Source organism: Grampus griseus, assembly GCF_964374135.1.
Source record: "Grampus griseus genome assembly, chromosome: 16".
NCBI lineage: Eukaryota > Metazoa > Chordata > Mammalia > Artiodactyla > Delphinidae > Grampus > Grampus griseus.
In genome coordinates, this window is record NC_139010.1 from 53,333,513 (window position 1) to 53,348,967 (window position 15,455).

The window sequence follows — 15,455 nt, forward strand, 5'->3', positions numbered from 1 at the left end:
TATTAAAAGCTTGAACACAAGGTCTTTTGTACACCAGTAAACAAAAATTTCTCATAAGCAATACCACACCGTCCCATCAAATTAATTTCATTCCAAACCACAGTCTGTTTTCTCTAAGCAAAAACAAAACAAAAACAAAAAACCCTTGCCCAGGGAGTTAGTATATTCCATAACCCAGGCTTGTCCTTCTGCTTTTTCTAATTCTACAGTCCCCAGTACCATCCTGTGTGTAAGTGTGTGTGTTAGTTATGCTGTGCTCTTACTTTCACATCCTGGCACTCTGGCCCTCAACCCACACTCACACACTCACACACAAACACACACACACACAGAGGAAATAAACATTGGAAGGTCTGAGGTTAAACTCTGGATTTACGAAGTTAAATCCATGTGCTTCCAATCAAAGAGCTGGGTGACTTTAAGCAATTTGGTGAACCTCTCTGAGCCACATTTTTCTCTAAGACGTCAATAAGCCTGTCTGACTCAAAGACATTATAAAGATGAAAACCGATTGCGTGTGGAGCAGTTTTAGCACAATTCCTGGCCCGTGGTAAGCCCACAATAGATATTAGCGATTATGTTGTTCATCAGGAAATTTAAGTGATTTTTTTCCTTAATTATATTAAATTTGCCCTTATGTCTATCACTTACTGAGGAAGTATTCCAGCCACCACCATGAAGATGAAGAAACTTGCCAAAAGCCACCCAACCAGTAAGTAGCAGAGCCAAAACCCAAGCTAATCTCCTGATCATGCAGCTGACCGCTTGCCCACACCACCCCTTATGCAAGAACTCGGGTAAATTTCCTCCTGGGTATATTGTGAGGTCTTCGGTTATCTTCTTCTTACATTACAGCCAAGCGGACAATTCACCTTCAGAGGATGTCTCTAACTTTGCCGTGCATTTGTGTGGGGTATATGTGATGGTTTCAAATGCACAAGTACACACACATGGAGGGGAAAAATAAGAGTACTAGGAAGGCGAACTCTTAGACAGTTACAGTCATTTTATATCAGACATTGTAATGTGCATTCCTACATGTTCAATTTGGATCTTTTTAAATACCTTCCACGCCTCTACTTCACTTGCTCAAGCTTTCCTCCTCTACCTTCCTTAACCTGTGGAATTCGATTATAACACCTGTTTCATTGTCCATACCTACTCATAATATCACCTAATAGTGTATCTGTTTAATAATGATGTATCTAGTTTTTTCTTCACAATACTGAGGTAAAATCCTCCTGAGTACTCTACCTGATGCTCATGAATTTGAAGGTTTTCCCACTCTGGATGGGGAGAGCATTAACTATTCTCAGCCCTCAGGTAGTTTCCTCACTGACCAGTCCACACCCGAGGAGTCAAGCGGAACCCTCTGCAAATCTCTGGAGCACTCTGCGTGGGTGGTGTGTGTGTGTGTGTGTGTGTGTGTGTGTGTGTGTGTGTGTGTGTGTGCGCGTGCACGCGCGCCTAGCTCTAGGCTCCCACCTGCACCTCCCCAACTCTGGGAGACAACCAAGATCTGCCTGTCCTGCAATGCAGCCTGGAAATGCTCTCTAGGCGTGAAGCTGGGCACTCAGAGGGCTCAGCTCATTTATCCCCCTCTCCTGGGGATCAGTGTCCTGTGCTGCTAGTGCCCAGTATCTGAAACCACTGGGGCATGTATTTCATCTACTTTTTTGGTTGTGTCAGGTGAGAGGGTAAATCTGGTCCCTGTGACATCACCTTAGCATGAGCAGGACACATACACACACCCAGAAATCTGAAAACTTGTAAGAATCTTTCATTCCTATATTTCCAGGCTCCTGAAGATGCTTCTTCTTTAGGAACTCAAGCAGAGTGACAGCAGGGCCAGGATGCCAAGAGATCAGGGTCTCAGCCTCAACCCCTCTGAGCCTCAAGTCTCATCTCCACTTCTCAAGGTCATTGTGAAGATCACATGAGATGAGATATATTCTCTGAACTCACCTTGTTCATTGCAGGGAATGAGCTTAAATGACTTATTACTTAATAGCATAAAATGCCTACTTAAAACTTTTACCTAAGAAGGAGGAACCAATACTCTGACAATGGGGGGGGCGGTTGTTTGTTTGTTTTCTGGCAAAATTAGAAAAAAAATTTTAAGCTAGGGAGCTCCCTGGTGGTCTAGTGGTTGGGATTCAGTGCTTTCACTGGAGTGGCCCGGGTTCAATCCCTGGTCGGAGAACTGAGATCCTCCCACAAGCAGTGCGGCATGGCAAAAAAAAAAAAAAAATTAAGCTAAAAGATAATCATTCCACCTACATTTTGGTCCCTATAGGTGGTCAGAGGTTTTCAGTGTAATGGAAAAGTCAAGAGCACAGGTCTGAATATAAATGCTGACTCTGATACATACCTGCTGTGTGACCCTGAGCAGGTGACTAAACCTCTCTGAGAAAAAAACTGGGTATCTGTGAGGATTAGGTGGGATAATGCATTCAAAGGGCTCATTAAGGGACGGCCACATTGCCTGTCTGGAAAGGGAACTCTTATTCTTCAGCCACTGGGAAAATCCTTCCACTCTGACATTTCAGGTAAAAATACCATTTCATGTTCATCATGTGACCAAGAGGCTCCTCTAGCTCTTCCCTCTTTCAGTGCACATGGCTGGTTGGATGACTGTAAAATGAGGAAGAACAGAGTCTGCGCAGAACGGCCCCACCAGCTCGCAGCACCTAGGGAGGGACGTTTCTGATGCACTAGCACTGTGCGTGCTCAGACTGCCCGGTCCAGTCCCTATGGGTGTGGGCACCATGCTCAGGCAAACCCAGGCAGCCTGGTACTGTTTGCTTACATGCCCTGGGGCTGCAGACTCTGGAGTGAGGTCCCTATTTACACAGCCAGTCTCCATGGCAACAGCAAAGTTCAGAGGCAAGACATTCCTTAAGCCGGGCACAAATTTTTTTTTTTTTTTTTTTTTTTTTGGCAGTACACAGGCCTCTCACTGTTGTGGCCTCTCCCGTTGCGGAGCACAGGCTCCGGACGCGCAGGCTCAGCGGCCACGGCTCACGGGCCCAGCCGCTCCGCAGCATGTGGGATCTTCCCGGACCGGGGCACGAACCCGTGTCCCCTGCATCGGCAGGCGGACTCTCAACCACTGCGCCACCAGGGAAGCCCAAGGCCAAATCTTTAATAGAAAAGCCAAGAAGAAAATACGAGACCAAAATACACAAATATTTTGGACAAACATACCTAAAATATTGCCCTGCTGTCATCCAAGGGCCCCACTGTGTTTTCAACAGTTATAAAATAAATATGTAATGTTCTCCCAGTAGTTTCCCCTGCTTCCTAACTGGTTCCTACATCCAAACTCCACACAGAAAGCCCAAGCGATACGTTGAAAATGTAAATAAGATCGTACTCATTACCCTTCAGCAAACCTCCATCCTACTAGGAATGAAATCCAAAGCTTGCATCGTGGCTCACAAAGCCATGCATGTTGTGGCTTTGCTAGTCTCATCTCCATCCCCCACCCCAGCCCTCTGGCCTCTTCGATCTTCCTCCAATATCGATCTTTCTCCAACACCGAGGTGTACTCCTGCTTCAGGGCCTTTGCACTTGCTGTTCTCTCTGCCAAGAATATTCTTTCCCCCCAGAAAGCTGCATGGCTCATTCTTTCACTTTATTTAGGTCTCTGCTCAATTGTCACCTTATCATCACCTCAAACGTTCCCCCACCCTCAGTAACCATCCTCTTACTCTGCTTTAGTTTTCTTCATGGGCTATGACAGTTTCCTCCTTAGATTACAGCACTTCAGAGTACCTGATCTATTACATATTTCTTCATGTATTTGTTTGTTTTGACTCTCTCTCGAGGATGTAACATTCAAGAAAACAACAACTTTGTTTGAAACATGGATGAGAGCTCCCAGGCCAGCCTGCCAGGCTTTACTGCCATGTTCAAATAGATGAGGCACAAAGTGATGAGGCCTGAACCAGGCTGCTGGCTGTGGCCACAAGTAAGAAGCACATGGCACAAACAGTGGAAAGAAAGAGAAGTAAGATTTGGCAACAGATTGGAGAGGATGTAAAAGGGAGAAGATCCACAGAGATCTGAGGTTTTGAGCTCAGTGGTCTGGAGCTGTGCTCTCCATTGTGATGGCCACCGGCCACACGTGGTGAGGGAGCACTTGAAATATGGCTGGTCTAGACAGAGATGTGCTGTTAATATGAAATACTAAGTCTTTGAAATCCAGTGTGTAAGAAAAAAATGCATGTAAAATCTCTCAGTGATTCTTAAAATATTAACATAGTATAATATTATCATTTCTATGTGTAAATAAAACATATTATTAAAATTCATTTCATCTGTTTCTTTTTGTTTTATAACATGGCTACTAGAAAATTTTTAATTACATATGCAGCCTGCACTATATTTCTTTCGGAGAGGGCTAGTCTACAATATAAACAGTGGTACCACTTGCAGAAAGAGGAGAGGAAAGAAGAGAAAGAACTATTATTAGTAACAGATAGGAGGCTACAGTGAGGCTTAATCACCCGCTTCCCCAGAACTTTGAAATCTGGTAAATAAAACTGCCCTCTGGAAGTTGGGGTGGGGCACAGAAAATCATATAATTGCTTCAAAGCTGAGATGTACAGCATAACCTTAAAAAGCTAGAATGGTTTTTCGATGCAAGAGAGTAGGGCCAGAATCTACCAGAATGTATGTATATAGCTTAAGGAAAAAAATGCATCGGTCACAAGGGGCATTGGTCAGCAATGAAACATGGAAGAAAGGATCTCATGAAAGGTGACATGGGCAGCAGCTATCAAAGCCTGTGCAGGCTCTTAGTCTGACGCCATTAAGCAGAAGACCCCAAGGCCCGAGATGACCATCTAATTTACTGTCCAAATCAAGCCACTGTTGACAGCAAAAGCGACATCATAAATCATTGTGCTGGGACAACAAACCGGAACCACCCAAAGCAAATCAGAGCATATGGCCACCGTATCTCAACTAATTCATTCTAATTTACTGCTCTCATTGCAGCCTTCTGATCACACCAAATGTACCTGAGACTAAGACATACATTTTAAAATAAATTCACATTAGTAAAACCTGAGATGCTTCTTACAATTGATGTGGGCATTTAATATCAGGCTTCTCCCCCGCCCCACCGCCCGCCCCAAACATGTTACTAATTTAATAGTACATCTTACAGTCAATGACATCTTACAATCAAAGATAGAGAGTAATTTGGCTTCCCATGTGAAATGACATGAAGGAAAACAGACATTTCTCCAAAGAAGACATACAGATGGCTAAAAAGCACATGAAAAGATGTTCAACGTCGCTAATTATGAGACAAATGCAAGTCAAAACTACAATGAGGTACCACCTCATACCAGTCTGAATGGCCATCATCAAAGAGTCTACAAACAATAAATGCTGGAGAGGGTGTGGAGAAAAGGGAACCCTCCTACACTGTTGGTGGGAATGTACAATAAATTGGTGCAGCCACTGTGGAAACCAGTATGGAGGTTCCTCAGAAAACTAAAAATGGAGCTACCGTATGATCCAGCAATCCCACTCTTGGGCATATACCCAGAGAAAACCATAATTCGAAAAGGTACATACACCCCAATGTTCACTGCAGCACTATTTACAATAGCCAAGACATGGAAGCAACCTAAACGGCTATCGACAGAGGAGTAGATAAAGGAGATGTGGTGCATATACACAATGGAATATTACTCAGCCATTAAAAAGAACGAAATAATGCCATTTGCAGCAACATGGACGCACCTAGAGATTATCATACTAAATGAAGTCGGACAGAGAAAGACAAATATCATATGATATCACTTCTATGTGGCATCTAAAAAAATAATACAAATGAACTTATTCACAAAACAGAAACAGACTCACAGACTTGATAGAAAACTTACGGTTACCAAAGGGGAAAGGTGGGGGGGGAGGGATAAATTAGGAGGTTGGGATTAACATATACACACTACTATATATAAAATAATCAACAAGGACCTACTGTATAGCACAGGGAACTCTACTCAGTACTCTGTAATAAACTATATGTGAAAAGAATCTGAAAAAGAATAGATAAATGTATATGTATAACTAAATCATTTTGCTGTACACCTGAACCTAACACAATACTGTAAATCAACTATACTCCAATATAAAATAAAAAATTTTTTTAAATTCATTTTAAAAAGAATTAATTAATCAGAGAGTAGGAATGCCCTCCCCAACCAGACAATTTATTGCCATTGGAAAATAAGAAGTATTATGGTTTTGAGAATTGTTCTCTTGTGAGTTTAGTTAGTTTGAATTGATAACCTAAGACTGCGTTCCAAGTCTAAGGCCAAAGTCTAGATCAAAGACTGGGGTGAATTTACTGAGGTCATTCTGTCCCATGGGAACCTCAGCTTTACCCAGGGGACAACTCTGTGTGCCACCGTTGGGCACCACCGTGACTCTTCCCCATCTGAAACTGGCAGGGGCAGTAAGAGTAGGAATCTGGTTTGGATCTGTTGGGTCTAAAAAACCAGCGAGATGTTAAAATGGAAGCAGGGCTGGAAAGAGAACTTGAGTGAGACATACATGGGTTATACATAATCAGAAGAAGAAATGATTTTGTTTGTGTCCAATAAAGCTACAGTTTGGATAAATCATCAGTGCCTGTACCTAGTTAACAAAGAAACTGCAGGAGCATAAAAAGGTTTCACTGTTAAGTGCCAAATTGGCTAGACTAGTGGTGGCTTAGCGTTTGCAACCTCTTATGAATACAGCAGTCATTGGGAAAGTGCACTGTGATTGACTAGCCACGTCTGATATTGGCTCATAAGGGGTGGAGGAGGGCACAGAATTAAAGCACAATTCTATTGGAAATATTATAATATGTTATTAAAGATATGTTCCTTCAACAAAACAGACAATAGTAAGACAATATGTAATATGAGAAAAACAATTGAAATCAACTTACTTATTTTGTCCAATTGTCTCAAAATCTTTCACAACAATCCCAAGGGACGATGAGAAGTCCAGTGGTATACCCTTCAAGTCGAACTCCAAAATCTGTCCACAGGTAGGTTATGAAAACAAAGAGGCTGTTAAAAGGATCCAGGAATATAATAAGATGCACCGATACTAAATAGCAGGTCATCTCCACCAATGACAATCTTTTGAAGTACTCAGTTCTATAGTTAGACAAAAGTGCTCAAATTCTGAACCTGGAGGCTGCTGAGGCTCCTGGGAAAGCAAACCAGACTCCTAGCTTCCCGTTTTCTAGACTCTGTGGCTTTGGACAAGTCACCGAATCCGTCTCATAGGCAGAGAACTAGACTTAATGCCTACCACAACTGTAGCACAAATAGAATAAAATATGTATGTGAAAACGCTTTCTTCAATGGTTATTTTTAAATTATTTGCTTTTCTTAATCATATTTTCGAAGAAAGTGGTAAATAATCTAAGAAAACATTTTCTGAAATGCATCAGCCCCTTATTTTAAGTCCCACCATGGTCAGTGCTGTAGTCAGCTGAGTCTCTCATCTTAAGGCAGTAAATTGCTTTCTAATGGCAAATGTTAAAAAAAAAAAAAAAAAAAGATTAACTTAGTACCACTGATGTCTTTGATTATGTAATAAATTAATTAAATAAAGCAGTGCATGATGATGGTCTGATGCTCCTTATAATGGGTTTGGAATGGATGGAGAAGGAGTCTCACAGCTCATATTAAAACATACCCACAAATCCACATGGGTTTGGGTTGGCATTTCATTTAGGTTTGGTTTCAGTTATAAAGCTGCAGTTGGGAAGTTTACTTGATAAATACATATGCACTATGAGAAAAAAAATGCATTGGAAACAAAATGGGGTAAGATGGACGACGCCCTCGGGAAAACACGCCTACTCATGTGACCATATACCTCTCTGCCATCAGCCACATGGATTGAGCTCAAATATAAAGAAGCGTGTTGGGACTTCCCTGGTGACACAGTGGTTAAGAATGCGCCTGCCAATGCAGGGGACACGGGTTCAAGCCCTGGTCCGGGAAGATCCCACATGCCACGGAGCAACTAAGCCCGTGCGCCTCAACTACTGAGCCTGCGTTCTACAGCCCGAGAGCCACAACTACTGAGCCCACACGCCTACAGCCCGTGCTCCAGCAACAAGAGAAGGCTGCGCACCGCAAGGATGAGTAGCCCTCCACCCCCGCCACAATTAGAGAAAGCCCACGTGCAGCAACGAAGACCCAACACAGCCAAGAATAAATAAATAAACTAATTTAAAAAATAAAGAGGCATGTTATCACTAAATGCACACATACATGTACTTTTTATTTATTTTAGTCTTGGAGCTCTGTGTGAGGTGCTAGGAACCCAGTTTCCAGAGGGACCAACCAGACAGCCTCTGGCTCTCATGGAGCTGGCAGTCCAGCTGGCTGTGCTCTGGGTTCCAGTGAAATTGCAGAGAAGTGGAATTCCCTCTCAACCTGCATGAAACCAGCAGGGCATTTCAGATAGGCATTAAGAAGCTTTTAGTCTTGGCCTCATCCAGTGAGAACGAGTAGTCTTTATTTTATAGGGATACTGAAACTCGTTGGGAGGGGAAGGGGAGAAGGGATTTGCAGTTGGTGGAAGTAAGCCGTCACAACCTGGTGACTTAGCAAAATCACAAAGACATTTATCACTGCACTTATCCAGAACCGTTTGACCTGGTTTTTAGAAAAACAATAGGGCAGATGATCAACTTTTCAAAAATTAGTCAGCGTAGGAAAATCCTACTCAGTGGAAAGAATTAAAAATTTCACATATCTGTAAATCTATTAAACACTGAAACAATTTATAAAATAGATACAAAGTCATTAGTGGGGGGGAGGTCTATAAATTATATCAATTCAATACAATATTACATAGTCAAGAAAAATATTTTTTAATGGAATTATAGGGGGTATATGTTCAGGAATATAATAGTAGGAAAAAATAGGATAGGAAACTGTATTCACTGTATGATACTAACTGGCTAATTCTAAGACATCCTATTTTATTAAATGTATTCATTCAATAAATATTTGTTGATACCTCCAAGATGTTAACAGTAGTTGCTTCTGGATAGTAGGACCAAAAGTAATTTTTTTAAGCTAATCTGAAGTTTTCAAAATTTCTACATAATTAAATTTCTACAAACAAAATTTCAAAATTAAGTATATATTACTTTTATCAACATAGAAAACAATAAATGACACTCTTCCAGATACACAAAGTATCATGTCTTACCATTTCGATTAGTCACATGCAGATATGTTTTTTAATTACAGAGCTTTCTCTCTGGGACTCCAGAGGTGATCTAAGCCCACCCCTCGCTCTACAGATGTGCCCCAATTTGCAGCATAACTGGACAAGGTTACACAACAAGCGCATGGCTGCACCAGGCTAGAACCCCACCCTCCTTAACCCATCCAGGCTCCACTTGCCACACCAATACTGCACAGGAGATGTCACTGTGCAGTAGTGTCCTTAAGCTGCTCTGCTGTCTCTGTGGCCACAGAGGGAGGTGGAGGGGGTAGGGGTGAAATGCAGAGATTCTCCTTCCAAATGTAAGAGTTAAACCTCTGACCAAAGATGGGACAATCAGAGGTAGCTTATCCAGTGAAACAAAATTGAAAAATAACGAAGTTACCTCATTCCACACTGGGTTGAGCTCATTATCGACTTTCTTTGTTTTCTTTTTCTCATCTGCAAATTAAAAATAAGAGATATCAATTAGAAATATCTACACAGCCTGTACCATTCATCTGTTCATTCAAAGAACCTTTCCCTGAGGGCAAACGGTGTGCCTACATTTTACCTTCATCTGACTAGGGTGAGGGCTACCTGAACGAGTTTTCCAAACTGAACAGCATTTTTGGCCTAAAAACATTTTTCCCCATCCCCAGACCGACAAGGAGCTGAGGGATGGGAGACTCAAAATCACAGAAATGCTGTGATCCTCTGTCTCTCCCTCAGCAAATCCTGCAGACCAAAGTCACCCAGGGCCTGTGCATCTCCCCAGCTTGTTGCAGAAAGAAGCCAACAAAGGTAACCTTTGACCCACAGGTATCCCATTTTATAAATGAGGATACTGAGACTCAAAGGAGGTGAGGAATGTGTCTGACCTCATATGCAGCAGTGGTGCCCTGACATAAACCTGGAATTTCAGCTCTGAAGCCCATGCTGCCTTTGCACGTGATAAGACCCCAACACAGCTTAAAGATTATGCTGGATTCCCTCTCACAGCCCTAATACAAGGTAATTCGTGGATGAACACTTTCTAGGACCAGCAGAGCATTGGGCATTTCCTTTACTCCTGGCTCATTGTTTCTGAAGACACAAGGTCTTCTTTCTCTGCATCTGAGACTGGACAGTACACCTACCCAGATGAGTAAATGTTTATCTAGCTAGTGCTTAAAGCTTCCTTGGAGCAAAGTCCAAAGAGCAGGGGCTTCTACTGAATCCCTGAGTCCCCAGACACTTAACAAAATAAAAGCTAAGTTTCAGTACAAAAGGCTTTGTAAACCTTAGCTCACCTGTTTTCAGGGGGAAAAAAAAAGTTTTTCTTCCTGTGTGTCTCTTCTACTATCACACAGAATACTCACAACACTCTGACACCAGATGTATTGGGCGGGGCATGTTCCCCCAACCAAGCAATTTTCTGCAACATCACCTGGGTGTTCTACAATTTAACTCAATCCTGACACTGTCTACCTGGAGTTAGCATCAGATCCCAGGGGTTAAGGGCTTGGTCCCACAAGACTGCCCCCACCCCCAGACACCAACAGCAAGTCCAGGTTGTCACCTAGGCTTCTAACCAATTGGCAATAAATCTGAGGTTCCTATGACCCCATCCTTGGGTTCAATTAATTTGCTAGAGCAGCTCACAGAACTCAGGAAAACTGTTACTTACATTTACCAGTTTATTATAGGACTGATAAACGATATAGATGAACAGCCAGCTGAACAGATACATGGGGTGAGGTCTGAGAGGGTCCCCAGCACCATGGTTCTGTCACCATGGAGGTGGGGGTGCGTTGCCCTCCTGGTACATGGATGTGTTCACCCACCTGGAAGGTCTCTGAACCCCATACTTCTGGGATTTTTATGGAGGCTTCATCACGTAGCCATGATTAATTATTAACTCCATTTCCAGCCCTTCTCCCCACTCTAGAAAAGTGGAGCTGGGGCTGAAAATCCCCAGCTTCTAATCATGGCTTCGTCTTTCTGGTGACCAGCCCCCATCCAGGGGCCCACCCAGAGTGGCTTCATTGAACAAAAAATACTCCTAGTACTCTTATCCCTTAGGAAGTTACAAGGGTTTTAGGAGCTCTGTGCCAGGAAAAATGAGCGAGGGCGTGGGGTTGGGGGGAAGACACAGACCAACATATATTTTTTCTATTATCTCACATCACCTAATCTCCTTCAAACCCTAGGAGGTATGTATAATCATTTTCATCCCCCTTTCACAGCTAAGGAAACTGAGAAGTCAAGTAACGAATTCAACATCACCGAGTTAGTAAGTGGGGCAGAGCTAGGTTTTGGACCCAGGCAGTCTCACGTTGATGGCCAAGCTTTGAACCACTCCTCAGCTTCCCCTCTACTGCTGTGGAACGGAGGAGGTAGTGGGTTTCGTTCAGCTGAATGTCACGTTGCTAAGGCTCCCAGCACACGGCCAGCTGTGGGACTAGCCACCTCATTCTTCCACGACCTCAGCATAGCAAAGCTATGAGTCACCACCCTCACTCTGCTAGGCATTAACTCCTCCACTTGAGTGGGCTCCCATCGCCCAACTGGCTTCCCTTTTTAAACTTCGGAAGGACTTGACTCATCAGCTCATGCCTGGACCTATCCTGACTCTGACTGTGGTCTTTCTATGCAGCCTCCAGAGCCCCTCACTGGATCAGATTCTGATGTCACCTAGAGGTGGTCCTCATTTCCCCTCTCACACTTCCGTATTGACCCCACTCACTCTTCCCCTCGTCTGACAGAAACCTCTCAATCTTCCTCTCTGGTACAGCACCAGAAAGTGTGGGAGAAAAAGAGAAGCCCTGCAAAGGATGTTGAAATCGATGGAACTGGTCAAAATAGCTTCTATCCACAGCTGTAGCTGCTCCCTCTAAATAATGATCTACAGGTGTCAGGTTGTGCATTCTACTGCAGTGACTATAAATCCTTACAATAAACCCACAAGGTAAACATTCTCATCCTCATTTTATAGACAAGGTGGTTAACTGAGAAAAGCTGGTTAACTTGTCTAAGGTCACACAGCTAATAAAGAAACAGAGCCAGAATCTGTACCTACGTCTCCCTGGCTCCACAACCTGAGTGTGTGTTTGCTACCACACCAATGCCTCACTAGAAGCTGTCAGAAATGTTGAATAAAGAAGATGCATAGGGACTTCCCTGGTGGTGCAGTGGTTAAGAATCCACCTGCCAATGCATGGGATGGGGGTTCGAGCCCTGGTCCGGGAAGACCCCAGATGCCGCGGAGCAGCTAAGCCTGTGCACCACAACTACTGAGCCCGTGTGCCACAACTACTGAAGCCCGCACGCCTAGAGCCCGTGTTCCCCAAGAGAAGCCACCACAATGAGAAGCCCTAGCACCGCAACAAAGAGTAGCCCCTACTCAATGCAACTAGAGAAAGCCGGCGTGCAGCAAGGAAGACCCAACGCAGCCAAAAATAAATGAATTTTTTAAAAATGTGCACACATTACATTTTATTGCCTTTTCTCACATGTCAGCCAAAAAAAAGTACATAAATTCCTGTCTTATCAGCAGCCACAATGTCTCACATTTATTCAATTATTCCACATCTTTTTTTAAAAAAGGCCTCAGTTGCAGGCACTAAACGTCAGATTAAACTACAGGAAACTTTCCCCTTCTCCACCTCCCCCAGCTCCCACCTCTGAAGTTATGAAGAGAACTGTTTCTGTCTACAGTAAGGAATTAAATAGTTTCAACCCAGAACATAACAATTGATTCAAATGCAGAATACACTCTGGACCATGATTCAAGGCACTCTTTGAGACATTTCCTGTTTTTTGATTAGCTACACTGGCTTCCCTCTCAGTTCTGTGAAGGTCACCATGGCAGTAATTAACTCGCTTGCCAACCTCCCAATAACATTTCCTAAGAACTGAACAAGCACTCCTCGCCAAGCCACCATGCCCTCGTGCACAGAACCATTTCCTTTGCTGTTCACCTACAGTGTGAACTCTTATTGAAATAGTGAGAGAAACACCATGACTCCGAAGACCGGATTGGTACATCTGTGCTGAGAGGACCAGGGTGAATGTTAATCCTACGTCAACTTGGCTAGTCTATGGTGCCAGTTGTTTGGTCCAACAGTAGTCTAGATGTTGCTGCGAAGGTATTTTATAGATGTGACTAACATTTGCAATCAACTGTCTTTAAGTAAAGCAGATTACTCTCTATAAGGTGGGTGGGCCTCATCCAAACAGCTGAAGGCCTTAAGAGGAATAACAGGTTTCCTAGAGAAGAAAGAATTCCGCCTCAAGACTGTATCAGAAGATCCTGCCCAAGTTTCCAGCCTGCTTGCCTGCCCTTTAGATTTCAGTCTCAAGACTACATCAACTCTTACCTGAATTTCCAGCCTACTTGTCTGCTGTTGGGCTGCACCCTGCAGGCCTACAAGGCCTGTACTTGCCCAGCTTCAAAACCAAAGAAAGAGCCCGGAGTAAGCAACAGAGACATCAATGGTTTAATAGAGAGGGGGAGCTTACACCTCTGAAGCAAGGTCCTGGAGCGACACCCCCACCACGTGCTGCAGACGGCAGGCAGGACGTAGCAGCAGTCTTCAGTCCCGGGAAGAAGGGGAGGTTACCACTTATAAAGGAATTGATGTCAGATGTGCTCATTAGTTACCAGGGAAACCAGCAGAGGGGCATGTCCTTCACGGCCCCTTTGATAAGAACAATCACCAGCTGGGGCCTGGGGCAAGTAAGTAGGAAGGTGAGTCAGGTGAGTAAGATACAGGTAAAGCAGGCACTGGTCGGGCAGGGGATGTAGAGAGCAAGAGAACAGCCATCTTGAGTGGCCTGACCATATACCTGCCCCAGAAATTTCAGTCTTGCCAGCCCCTACAATTGCATGAGCCCTCTCCCCCTCTCTGTCTCTGTCTCTCTCCATTTATATGTACATATATACTACTGGTTCCAGAGAAACGGAACCAACTGGTAATACCAGGTGCCCATGGAAGTAAGAACATCTACGAGGGTAACACGTTTTACATACTCCCAAATACATACACACCATCTCACTGATCCTAAGAATCCTGCAAGGAGAAGACAGGTATTGGTCCAGCTCTTCTCACTGGACTTGCAAATCAGGGAACTCTCCATTTCCCTGAGCTGTTACCTCAGGGAGACATAAGGCTCAACCACCAAGCTCAGAGTCCCTCTTGTGTGAACTGGTGAATTTAGACTAGATGATCTCTAAGTTCTCCTCCAGGTCCAATACGAAGTGTCCCCAAGTCCTGACCGGTTAGATTGCTGCGTCTTACTGAAATGGCCCCAGGAGAAACGGGGGTGCTACTTACAAAGCTTTCTTAAGTAACTCAGCTCTTTGGTACGCAAGGTAGATCAGCCATGCATCTAAACTTGACCTCCCACTCAGAAATACTTCTGCATCTTCTCTGGGTCCTGGATTATGCCCCCTTTGTTTTGAGAAACATTCACAGACATATACAAAGGCATCCACTATCTGGCTTAAAATTTCACAGAGCCCCCTGAAGCCCTTCCACACATGGCTAACAGTTATTAAGTGCTCTGACCTAGTCACTGTTCCCAGCGCTTCCCATGACTGTCTCACTTAATCTTCACACCAACCCTAAGAGGTAAATTCTATTATGATCATCTCCAGTTACATAGGAAGAACCCAAGACACAGAGAGGGTAAGCAACTTATCAGGAGTCACACAGCAAGTGAGTGGTAGAGCAAGGATTGAAACTCTAGAAGATACAGACACAGAGCAATTTCCAAAATTGGAGGATTAAGACCAGAGAGTGACTTCTTAAAGGCTGGGACTGCATTATTAACATTGTTATCCCCCTCAGAGTCATTTCTCCATGATTTGAATGAAATGGACTTGATAAGCTCATAAGTATTATGACTAAAGTTGCTTCAATGATTAAGAAAATGAATACAAAGTGCTCAGCATAGGGCCCAGCATGTCGTAAGCACTAAACCAGCAGGAGCTAGTACATCAATATTATTTCTTCTTACGGCACCTGAGCAGCACCCAGTGTGGACTCCAGGAGGTTTCCCAGGCTGTGGAGCCCTCTCTGGAGAGCAGGGCCCCAGTGACTAAAGGAAGTGCCCAGGGGCCTGGGCACAGCCCTGGTGGAGCAATTCTGCCACGTGGCTCCATTCCAGGCCTCTGAGGCTCGCCAGAGGCAGCTGGCATGTGGGTAGTGCCTGCTCCTCCC

General features: G+C 43.9%; 1 protein-coding gene across 2 annotated transcripts in view; it reads right to left on the bottom strand.

Moving 5' to 3' along the window:
* Positions 1-15,455, bottom strand: part of MYOF (myoferlin) — a 154,727-nt gene that overhangs the window by 125,825 nt on the left and 13,447 nt on the right. For both annotated transcript variants that reach the window (XM_082673869.1, XM_082673868.1), the window contains exons 2-3: positions 9,656-9,711; positions 6,959-7,050 (exon numbers count right to left, since the gene is read on the bottom strand). In XM_082673869.1, the coding sequence (XP_082529995.1) occupies positions 6,959-7,050; positions 9,656-9,711 (148 nt within the window). The remainder of the gene's footprint in view (positions 1-6,958; positions 7,051-9,655; positions 9,712-15,455) is intronic.